At 50.7% G+C, this 12,280-nt stretch overlaps 1 protein-coding gene across 1 annotated transcript in view; it reads right to left on the bottom strand.

Moving 5' to 3' along the window:
- Window positions 1-12,280, bottom strand: part of LOC135900526 (uncharacterized) — a 1,275,659-nt gene that overhangs the window by 431,865 nt on the left and 831,514 nt on the right. Inside the window, exon 14 of the mRNA XM_070536290.1 lies at window positions 5,179-5,307. Within this exon, the coding sequence (XP_070392391.1) occupies window positions 5,179-5,307 (129 nt within the window). The remainder of the gene's footprint in view (window positions 1-5,178; window positions 5,308-12,280) is intronic.

Genomic DNA, 12,280 nt, shown 5'->3' with positions numbered 1-12,280 from the left:
TTCGACAAAGAATTTCGCCACTTCGGCTGCGCTACCTTTCGGCAGTGCTTTAGTTTCAGCGAAGCGGGTGAGGTAGTCTGTCGCCACGACGATCCACTTATTTCCGGTTGTTGACGTCGGAAAGGGCCCCAGCAAGTCCATCCCGATCTGCTGGAATGGTCGGCAAGGAGGCTCGATTGGCTGTAGTAATCCGGCTGGCCTTGTCGGCGGTGTCTTGCGTCGCTGACAGTCTCGGCATGTTCTGACATAACGGGCGACGTCGGCGGTCAGGCGCGGCCAAAAATACTTTTCTTGAATCCTCGATAGTGTCCGGGAAAAACCGAGGTGTCCAGCGGTCGGATCGTCATGTAGGGCGTGCAATACTTCTGGACGAAGTCCTGACGGGACAACAAGAAGGTAATTGGCGCGGACTGGTGAGAAGTTCTTCTTCACGAGTAGACTGTCTTGAAGCGTGAAGGAAGATAATCCGCGCTTAAATGCCCTGGGGACAACGTCGGTGTGCCCTTCTAAATAATCGACGAGGCCTTTAAGTTCCGGGTCCGCTCGTTGTTGTTCGGCGAAGTCTTCCGCGCTTATTATACCAAGGAAGGCGTCGTCATCCTCGTCATCTTGCGGCGGCGGGTCAATGGGGGCGCGTGATAGGCAATCGGCGTCTGAGTGTTTTCGTCCGGACTTGTATGTTACAGTGATGTCGTATTCTTGTAGTCTGAGGCTCCACCGTGCTAGCCGTCCTGAGGGATCCTTTAAATTCGCTAGCCAGCACAAGGCGTGATGGTCGCTGACGACTTTGAATGGCCTGCCATATAGGTAAGGGCGAAATTTCGCTGTAGCCCAAACGATGGCGAGGCATTCCTTTTCGGTTGTAGAATAATTGCCTTCCGCTTTTGACAACGACCGGCTAGCGTAAGCTATCACGTGTTCATGTCCATCTTTTCTCTGGACCAGGACGGCGCCGAGGCCTAGGCTACTGGCGTCAGTGTGGATTTCGGTATCGGCGTTCTCGTCGAAGTGCGCAAGTACGGGCGGCGACTGCATGCGTCGTTTGAGTTCTTGAAATGCCTCGGCCTGCGGCGTTTCCCACTTGAACTCGACGTCACATTTAGTTAGCTGCGTCAGCGGCTCAGCGATGCGTGAAAAGTTCTTGACAAATCGCCTGTAGTAGGCGCACATGCCAAGAAATCTACGCACTGCCTTCTTGTCGATGGGCTGTGGGAACTTTGCTATGGCAGCTGTCTTCTGCGGGTCGGGGCGGACTCCAGATTTGCTGATGACGTGGCCTAAAAATAGAAGCTCCTCGTAAGCGAAGCGGCACTTTTCCGGCTTCAGAGTAAGTCCTGATGGCCTCTAGTACTGTTGCCAGCCGCCTAAGGTGAACGTCGAAATTTTCGGCGAAGACCACGACGTCATCCAAGTATACGAGACAGGTCTGCCACTTCAATCCTGCTAAAACCGTGTCCATCACGCGCTGGAACGTTGCAGGCGCCGAGCACAGTCCGAATGGCATAACCTTGAACTCGTAGAGGCCGTCTGGGGTGATGAAGGCGGTCTTTTCGCGATCTCTTTTGTCGACTTCTATTTGCCAATAGCCAGACTTGAGATCCATGGACGAGAAGTATTTAGCGTTGCAGAGCCGATCCAATGCGTCGTCTATCCGTGGGAGGGGGTATACGTCCTTCTTCGTGATCTTGTTCAGACGCCGATAATCGACGCAGAAACGTAGGGTTCCGTCCTTTTTCTTTACCAAGACAACAGGGGATGCCCACGGGCTTTTCGATGGCTGGATGATGTCGTCGCGCAGCATTTCGTCGACTTGTTCTCTTATAGCTTCACGTTCTCGCGCCGAAACTCGGTAAGGGCTCTGACGGAGTGGTCGAGCGCATTCCTCGGTGATTATGCGATGCTTGGCGACTGGTGTTTGTCGAATCCTCGATGACGTCGAAAAGCAGCCTTTGTATCGTCGGAGCAGACTTCTCAGCTGCTGTTGCTTAATCATAGGGAGATTTGGATTAATGTCGTAGTCTGGTTCGGGAACCATGGTCGTCGGGGTAGATGCGGCGGAATCCGATAGGACAAACGCATTACTTGTTTCCAGAATTTCCTCGATGTACGCGATCGTCGTGCCCTTGTTGATGTGCTTGAACTCCTGGCTGAAGTTTGTCAGCAACACTTCAGTTTTCCCTCCATGCAGTCGAGCGATCCCTCTTGCGACGCAAATTTCACGGTCTAGCAGTAGACGTTGGTCGCCTTCGATGACGCCTTCTACGTCAGCGGGTGTTTCGGTGCTGACCGAAATAACAATGCTGCAGCGAGGCGGGATGCTCACTTGATCTTCAAGCACACTCAAGGCGTGGTGACTACGAGGGCTCTCCGGCGGCATTGCTTTATCTTCCGACAGCGTTACTGACTTCGACTTGAGGTTGATGATTGCGCCGTGTTGGTCCAGGAAGTCCATACCGAGAATGACGTCTCGTGAACACTGTTGGAGGATAACGAAGGTGGCAGGGTAAGTCCGGTCATGAATGGTTATTCTTGCCGTGCAGATCCCAGTCGGTGTGATGACGAGTCCTCCAGCGGTGCGAATCTGAGGGCCTTCCCATGCGGTCTTCACTTTCTTCAACTGGGCGGCGATGTGTCCACTCATTACGGAGTAATCGGCCCCTGTGTCGACTAAGGCAGTGACTGCGTGGCCGTCGAGAAGCACGTCGAGGTCGGTTGTTCTTTGTCTGGCATTGCAGTTAGGTCTTGGCGTTGGATCACGGCTGCGTCGTGTTGAAATGAAGTTGGAACGTCGCGTCGTCAAGTCGTCTTTCGTCGGTGTAGTTTTGGCTTCCAGACTTCGTCGGGACGGCGGCGTGTCGTCATTAGGTCGTCGAGATGGTTTCTTCGTCGTCTTCGTCGGCTGCGGAGGATCTTCGTCAGTTCGACGAACAGCAACCGCACCTCCATCGGTTGCTGCTTTTAGTTTTCCGGGTATGGGCTCGCTGACCGGCCCCGGGCTGAGCCAGTGTATGGTCGGCGCTGCGGTGACAGGTAGCGGCCTGGTGATGGCGAACGGGACGGCCGTCGAGGGCTCCACTGAGTAGCGGCGAGGTAATCGGCGATGTCACGTGGGCGCTCGCCAAGCTGTGGACGCGGCGCGTTGACGGCGAAACCTCGCAGTCCCATCTCCCGGTACGGACATCGTCGGTAGACGTGACCCGCTTCTCCGCAGTGGTAGCAGAGCGGGCGGTGGTCAGGAGCACGCCAGATGTCCGTCTTCCTCGCGTAGGTGCGCTGGGCGATGGGTGGTCGTGCTGGCGGCGGCGGCGGCGGCGGCGGACGACGAAACTGTGGCGTGACAGGGCCCTGGCGCGGTCGCAGAGGGGGTCCTTGACGGCGTGCGACGGCGGCGTAGGTCATCGCTTGCGGCTCACGCTGCGGCGATTCAGGGGCTACTCCAAGTTGTTGTTGGAGCTCCTCACGCACGGCGTCGGCAATCGAAGCCACTTGAGGCTGTGATGATGGGAACAGCTTTTGTAGCTCCTCCCGCACGACAGCTCGGATAGTCTCGCGTAGGTCGTCGGCGGCGAGTGACTGAACTCCGGCGTAGTGGCTAGAGCTTGTACGGCGGTTGAATTGCCAGTTCCGCATTTCGAGTGTCTTCTCGATGCTGGTGGCCTCGCGAAGGAACTCTTCTACGGTCTTCGGTGGGCTTCGTATCATTGCTCCGAAAAGTTCTTCCTTCACACCACGCATAAGAAGGCGGACTTTCTTCTCCTCAGGCATATCCGGGTCGGCATGGCGGAACAGACGTTTCATTTCTTCCGTGAAGATGGCGACGTTCTTGTTAGGTAGCTGCACTCGGGCGTCCAGCATGGCTTCGGCCCTTTCCTTGCGCACGACGCTCGTAAAGGTGCGCAGGAAGCCGGTACGGAAGAGGTCCCATGTCGTCAAGGTCGACTCCCGGTTCTCAAACCACGTTCTGGCGGCATCTTCTAAGGCAAAGTATACATGCCGCAGCTTGTCGTCGGAGTCCCAGTTGTTAAAAGTCGCGATTCGTTCGTAGGTCTCCAACCAGGATTCTGGGTCTTCAGTCGCTGCTCCATGGAAGGTCGGTGGGTCCCGAGGTTGTTGTAGGATAACGGGGGACGCTGGGGCAGCCATTGGGGTTGTTTTGACCACGATCTTCTTTGTCGACTCAGGTAGAAGTCCGTGCTCTGGGGGCAGTCCTTGCAGTCTGCGGCTAGCACGCTGGTCTTCGGCGATGTTAGTTTTGTCCTCGGGCTTTGGGCTTGGATCGCGGCTTTGCGGGGGCGTTCGGTACATGAACGCACAAGCACCTCCACCAGATGTCACGTGGTAGTGACGGTGAAGAAAGAAGCAGTACGGTGGAATACAAAACTAGCTTTTATTGGGCGAACCTGTGCCCACAAAACAGGCTACACTTATAGCACAACGAAAGCGGCGAACACGCTCGGCGATCGTCGAAAATCTGATCAGCGGGTCAAGCGCGTCGGCTTTTATAGATCAGTCGTCGAATGTTCCAGATTAACTGATGGGACCCGCGTGTCTTCCACAAAGTTCTACACCATTCGTGTCACGCGATGAAATCTGATAACACAAGGTTCGGCGACAACAGACACGCGGATAGAAGCGTCGATAACTTTCCAGAAACGCCGGATACATGCAGGCGCGTCCCTCGCTCTGCGATTACAGTTGTTAAGCGGCGAAACGTGGTTGCGCGATAAAGATAAGTACACGTGTCAATATGAACATATATGCCAACCTTCGTCACACTTCCTCCTCGAAGATGCGGGATGTGTCCCGAGTGAGGTCCTCAACACTGAGATGTGGTTAACGGGATTTAAATTATGGATCCAGGATATCACAGAGGTGCGGCATATTGCTAACGCGATTTTCTTGTATTTACCGCTAAATCGCCACTGATGTCTATATTTATTACACTCTTCAGCAACGTGGGCAATAGTCAACATCACCGCCATCATGGTGGATGACACTTTAAAAGTGTTTCAAATGCACAAGGCCATCCAAGACAGGCAGCCAATTGTGCGGTTCCTCGTGCACCCTAAAAACGTCCCTTGTATACCCGAAACTATCAATGAAATTATCGCTCGTTGACTCGTCATTCATATTTGCGTGTAGCACAGCCGTCCTAGCAATTGCAGAGACTGTACGCACCAGTTCCGGGGATATGTGGCGGTGGGCGTCCATGTCGCCGACGCCAAACAGGCAGTCTCCCCTGTCGTCCAACACCGTGCAGTACGAGGCCGTAGGGGCACCCTCCACACGAACCACGCCGCTGGTGTCCTGCAAGGGGGACGACGTGCACGCTGTTGACCTCGCGCCGATACTACGCTGATACATTCACTCAGCTGTTTTACTCATCTCGTATCAATTGTTGAACATTTTATAAAGAAAGTGTACGCGGGTTGTTCGCGCTCGCCGCTTTTCCTCTCTATCCCCACTTCCACTCTCTTTCTCTTTTTATCCCCCTTAACCCTTCCCCTCGTGCAGGGTAACCAACCGGAAATACCTCTGGTTAACCTCCCTGCCTTTCTATGCATCCTTTTCTCGTTCTTGCAAAGAAAGAGTACAAATGAAATAAAAGAGAGAACATAGCAAGATAAAGGAAAACTACAGAATTGCCGACATAGCACCGTTTGCGTTATTCTTTTTGTTCCCTTTGTGTTTGTATTTCATGTACCTGCCTGTTCAAAATCGTGAATCCTTACCAATCCACTGAATTTCTCGTCACTTTTAGCATCAACAACTGTGAAATCGAGAAGACAAACTGGCAATGGACAAGCGACTGGGTCACTCATTCGATGGATCAGTAAAATCGTCCGCAGTCTGCGTGAAGTCCAGTAGGAAGTGGTTTTTCTGCTATATGCTTTTTTCGTGCTGAGAACATTATGAAAATCATAACAACGTTGTGAGCTTACTTATATGAATGCGTGTTATTTTTCTAATCCTTCGGAAAAGAAAACCCACCTAAAATTTGTGCAGAATATGGCTATTTCCCTATTAGAACATAAGTGCCTGTGCTCGTCAGTTTCTTCACACCACACTTGAGTTCGTATCGTGTTTATAATCAAGTGTCCGTACCCCGTCTCAACCAGTTGTCTGTTCTTGCGGAAGAATGTGAGTCTTGGTGCCAGATCCCAACTTTAACTGTATTTCCACCAGTAGTGATGGGCCAGATCTGAAAAGCTCATTCAATAGTAAACTGGTATACGTTTGCTTACAAGAAGGGACTGAATATGCTAAATATAACTGCATTAGCAGAACACAATATGGCTCCCGACTCAGCACGCTTACCTGAATATTTAGAAAGTGCATAAACATTGTGAATGGAAATTTAAAGGAAAGTATAACTGACGTAGAGAAAGTGGTAGGCTGCCCGAATGTCTCTCTTGTTACTTTGTTTCAAACATCATTTACAGCGCGTACATAGACAAGGGACCAAAAGAAGGACGAACACAAGCGCTGACTTCCAAATGATGTTTATCTTGAGTAACACGCATATATACTGAGACTCCAAAACAACAGCACCCCCCACTAAGAATCCAACCGGCATCAGTGCATGATGACAGTATAATCCGTATAACGACTACAGTGTGACGATTACGGCATGATATGACGACGAGTGCTTGACGATCATGACTTGACAACGACGGTACGATGAGAGCCGAATGACGAAGCTGAAATAAGCATGGAACAACTACGAAGGCATACCGACGATAGTATGACAACAAATTCACAACGACGAAGGCACAATGACGATTCTGAAATGATCATCACAATATGAAAACGATATCGTGGTGATTAAGATATCAGGACAATGAGATGACGATGAGCGCATCACAACGGGTGTACGGCGATGATGGCACGACGACGAGAGCGTGACAAAACGGCACGACGACGATGGTGAGAGATAGCGTGACGACAACTGTATGACGGCGATAGCGGGACGGCATTCCAGAGATCGGATGACGATGCTGGAGTGACGGCATTGCAACGACCGCGGCGGTTTCCCGACAATGGCATGACAACGGCATCATGATCACTATTGAATTACGAAGAAGGAATGACGTCGATGGAACGACGACGGGCGCCATCGGATGGTTTCGCCGCCCATGATGCGCGGATCGCAACGCCATCCGGTTGTGTTGCAGAAAATGCAGCTTTGTCACGTCCCCGACCCCCCCCCCCCCCTCTCATTGATAGAATCGCATGATTTACCGCGTGCCCTTCCACCAATGGAAACCCCTTCTGGCACCGCTCTCACTGCGGATGGTGCTGAAGCCACGAAATGTAGCAAGAACCTAAGCAAAGATAATGTTTCAACACAGATTTGCCAGCCTATTGGCAACTCCAGAATCCGTTACTTGTGCTGGCAACATTGTCCAAGTAAACAAAGACGGCTACGACATCCAGGTTCACGCCAGCTTCTTCGCTTGGGGCTGCGCTCACGGATTTCTCGTTCGTGGCGTCAAATAGAGGTGTTTCGTTGAAACTGAAAGGGTCCGTGCTGCCACTTAGCTTATTTTGATCGCACTAAAGGACTTCAGATATAAAACCGCGTAAATCGGTGCACTGTGCGTGCCAACGTCTGGCCTGTCCACAGAGCTGCAACATAAAAGTCTTTCAATGGAGCCGGAGGTTATAAAGAGGAGGTGTATTTGCGTAGTGGGCCTCCAAAAGGTGCAAGAACTTGTTCGCGGCGTTGCTCCACTGGTACAAGTATGATACTCGACTGTTTTCGACCTTCATAAACAACTCCGCACTGCGACTCGTGTTGTAGTATATCACACATAGCATCTCACATTACATATGCAGTAACGTCTGTCTTGCGTTCAGAAGGTATATATGGATATTCTGCACTAAGGCTAAAATCTAAATCAGTTCAGTGTGCCTTGGGATCAAAAGAAGCAAGATTACCGTCCGTGAGTCAGGGCCGACTCACGAACTGATGACTCGTGCTTGTTCATGCTTGCAGTAGGCAGTGTTCGAGGTAGGGTTCGGGCTTGCGAATACAGCAAAGACCCGCCACCCATAGAAATTCTGAAACACTAGTGAAACGGGAGAAGTAAATAAGAACCAGTTGGACCAAGTTGAGTTTCTTCAAAAAGATTTCAAAAATTTAGCGGGGGTTTTCGTTTGGACAAAGTCACGTGTATTAGTGTAAACGCTTGACTTGGAAACGAACCGAACCAGTTGCGACGGAATTTAGGCGTGTGCACAGTGTCCGAAAGCACACAAGCGGAACTGTGCGCAGGTTCCATAGCTGGAACGAGTGCTGTTTTCTGTTGCTTCTAAATTTCGTGCGACGAAATAAACTGACAACTGAATGCATTGAATGATAAAACATTGTCTTCTTGCACCGCTAAACTAAAGCATGCTATCAAAACAATATGTTGCCCCGCGGCATAACATGCGTCATGATCAAATTCATACTTTCTGAGGCAGGCGTAATTGCTGCTACCGCGCCTGTAGACAAAAAGTACATTAGCGAGAATATTCCTGCTGCATTAGTAATACTAAGGGAAAGGCAGGAAGCTATAAACGAACAAAACCAAATGAAGCTCAAGAGTACATCACCATAATTTATTAAAGCGCCTGCCTAAACAAAGCACACTCCGCGATTAAACGCCAGCACGATATTGAAAGCAGTGCTCGGCTCGCCAGGAAGAAAGAAGTCCCTAGCGAAGTGTTTCCAACAAGCTGGTATAGTGTCAGTCGTCACATTTTCCCAATGCGGAGTTCCTTATCCAAGTCGCTATCACAAGCGCACCGTTGGCATTTTTCGCAAAAAGATGAAACCATACAGTGCTGTATTTCATCCGCAATGAAACGCATAATGGTGCACATGTGTTTCGACATCGGTGTTTTTTTTTATTTTCGGGCTTGTGCGCGCCGGCATCACGACGACTTGAGAACTACAACGCGTTCAGCGCATGCTGTGATTGGAGGCCCTCTGCCGCTACAAGCTTGGACCTGGATCGGCTGTTTCTTGGAGCGGCTGCCAGGGGGTGAGCATTTAGTTGGAGTCACCAATACTTTCCAGATGGCGTCCATCTAACAACTGGGTCTATCTTAGCAAGAACGCTAATGCAATTTCAGTTGATTTTGGGGACGGATATAGCGAGTGTGGTGCTGGTGCTATCGTATCAAAGCCAAGCTTTCTTTACCTCTTTCCCACGCCTTGAGAGCGCAGCTCTCGGCGACAATTACTGCGGTGAGCTTCGGATTAACCGAGCGAACTAGTGCAGCGAGCGATAAAAGACCGAGCGCGGAGCGCAGTGGGGGATGAAACATGCGAGGAGGAATGCAGAGCGGACTGGTGCAGCGGAACCATGAGGTGGAAAGCGGAGGAGGAGTGTAAGGTGAAAGTTCGAGAAGAAAAGCGTTGCGTGGGGACCATGGCTACGAGATGGCGCCAAAGTAGCGTGCGTCGTTCAGTTTTCAGTTTCAAAAGCTTCTTGCTTAGATTTTTTCTTAGGTCATTGCGGAAGTAGGGTTACTTTGCACTGCGCTTTCTTACAAGATTATGTTGGTACTCGGAGGAACACACGCATGCGTTGTTATGAGTGCGAGTGCTTTTACGCGCTGGAAAAAACGCGGTTTCAGTGAGTACGCGAAGCGAACGGAGCAGCTTTTATCTCTTGTATGTGTGAGCTAGGCTATACTGTCTAGAGCACGAGAACGATGCGCTAGCTAGGTGGGTTGGAAAGGTAGAAAAGGAACTCAAGAGCAAACAGGTGGTAGAAGAAAAGATAAGCAACGTAGAAATGAGGCTAAGGGGTGCCATTCCGCAAAGCAATGGTGAACGTTTCGATGCCAGCACGGCGAATGGGGCAGGCAGCGAAGGGAAAGCAGGTAAGGAAGCCGAAACCACCACGCCGGAAGGCAGTGGCGGAAACGGCAGTGATGGTTGCGAAGGTGCTATCCCTGACGTGCCGGGCGCGGAAAGCAATGAAGAGAAGTGTGAGGATGAGACAGAGGGGGACGTGATAGCTAAAGGGGAGGTGATACCGATTAAGGAACTGATATCGAATGCAAGGAATGGGTGTGGCGTACAGTGAAGGAGAGGCACCTAGTAGTGATAATGGTCGGAGTGATTGACGTACTGCAAGGACGAAAGGCAGCGATCACGAAGCCAATAGCCAAAGGGGTCAACGACCTGCGTAATGTTACCAAGGAAGTGCATACCGGAGTGTGCGTGGTGCATAAGGTTGAAAGGCAGGGGTAGACAAGTCAAAGCGCAGTGCTTACAGTAAACTGGGAAATATGGACGATAGCTGGGTTGTTAGGCAGGATTGTAATGTTTACCAATCAAGAGTCTGGTTGGCTACCCTACGCTGGGGGAAGGGAGAAGGGGAACAGAGAGAAGGGACAAGGAAGGTGCAGAGACGTGCACATAAAGTCATTGAGTCAAAGCGGATCGTGCAAACCAGACGTTCTCAGAAAGCACAAAAGTGCCTTCAGTGCCTTCTGAGCCAATGATCGGTGGGGACGTTGCTCTATGAATGGTCGGTGGGGACGGTGCTCTGTTCACTCACAGGACGATCATCTAATTTCCTCAATGAGTTGGACAAAGATTGCCTTTCTGCTTGAAATTGAGGTCAGTGGCACAATAAGTGGTCAATTCTCTCCTCGCATCCGCAAACATCCCATGCAGGGCTGTCATCCATTCCAATAAGTGCTGAGTAAGCTTCCCTGAAGGCAACACCGAGCCACAACCGACACAGAAGAGGCGCTTCGCGTTGTTGCGGTCCGGCCGGAGGTCTGAGTGGCAGTGAAGGGTTTAGTCTGTGCAGTCTTGTGCGCCTTGTGTGGGTGGTATTCCACTCTGGTAACGAGAGTGTGCATGCTAGAATGCGAAGTTGTCTCGCAGCGTCGGTTCTTGAGAGAGGAATGGGGACGCAGCGATCTTCTTTGTTTGACGTCCGAGTGGCCTTATCTGCGTCATCATTTCCAATGATACCGCAATGACCTTATATCTAGTGAAAGGAGATGGAGAAAGGAGACTTGTCCATCACTCTCAAGTGATGGACAAGTTGCACGATTTCGCACGTGACCTGATCGTGAGTTCGATGTCGGAGAAACCACTGCACTGTAGAGGTAGACGCAGACGTAGACGCAACTGTACACGTAGCAATATGGCAAGTCTTGAACCGCTGGGTTATTCCTATTGTTGGTATAACTACAGCGGCACTAGAACTGGTTGATGTAGTTGATCCATCCGTATAGACGTGTGTGCAGTTACTGTATTTCTCGTGCAAGAGAAGTAAAGTAAGTTGCTTGAGTGTTGTTGACGGCAAGTGCGACTTTTTCTGATGACCTAGGATTGTAAGGTTTACTTGAGTACGGCTCACACACATTGGAGGAATCGAAGATCTTGTAGCAGGTGCGTAACCTGACCTGAGAGAGGCATGGTGTGCGAAGACAGTTGCACTGAGTGTCGTGTGGGGCCTTTCTACATGAAGACTTGCGAGGTGGGTGGTAGGGGTCCAGCGAAGTGTCTTAAGTGCACACGGATTGTTTCAATGCAATGTGCGTTCTAATAGAGTAATCTTGACCCACTTCAATAACTTTCGTCTTTGACGCACTTCGCGGTAGACCAAGGCATATGTTGAGTGCTCGCGCTTGGATGCTTTGGATTGTATTCAGGTTTGTTCTGCAGGTGTTGGAGATAATTGGTAGGCTGTACCGCAGGAACCCGATAAAAAGGAATCGGCACAGTCGCAGCATAGATTGTATTGGCACTCCCCAGGACTTTCCTGCTAGGAACTTAAACATGTGACAAATTCCTGTCAGGCATTTTCTCGCATTATTTACATGAGGGTTCCAGGAGAGATTTCTGTCAATGACCACTCCCAGAAACCTGTGACTTCTGCTGTATGAGATCAGCTGTCCGTCAACGGGTGTCACGTACGGAGGCATTGGTTTCCTAGTAAATGCCACCACTGCACACTATTCGTATGATAATTGAAGTCCTTGCTCTCGAATACAAATGTCGTCGGCATATGTGGACAGCCTAACGGTGCATGGAAGGATGTCGGCGAGTCCAATGTGTGTTAGATTGAAGAGCGTTGGACTCAGTATTCCGCCCTGAGGCACCCCACGGTTACCTTAATGCTGGAAGGTTGAGCCATCCTCGGTAAGTATGAAAAAAGATCTCTTATGTAGATAGCTACTAATTCAGAAATAGTCCTTGCTGCCAAGTCCCACTGCCTCTAACGCGTTGAAATACTCTTCCATGCGTTGCGTTATCATA

This window comes from Dermacentor albipictus, chromosome 3 (assembly GCF_038994185.2).
Source record: "Dermacentor albipictus isolate Rhodes 1998 colony chromosome 3, USDA_Dalb.pri_finalv2, whole genome shotgun sequence".
In the NCBI taxonomy this organism is placed as follows: Eukaryota; Metazoa; Arthropoda; class Arachnida; order Ixodida; family Ixodidae; genus Dermacentor; species Dermacentor albipictus.
Note: the sequence above shows the minus strand (reverse complement) of the source record. Positions and strands in the feature narration are given on the sequence as shown.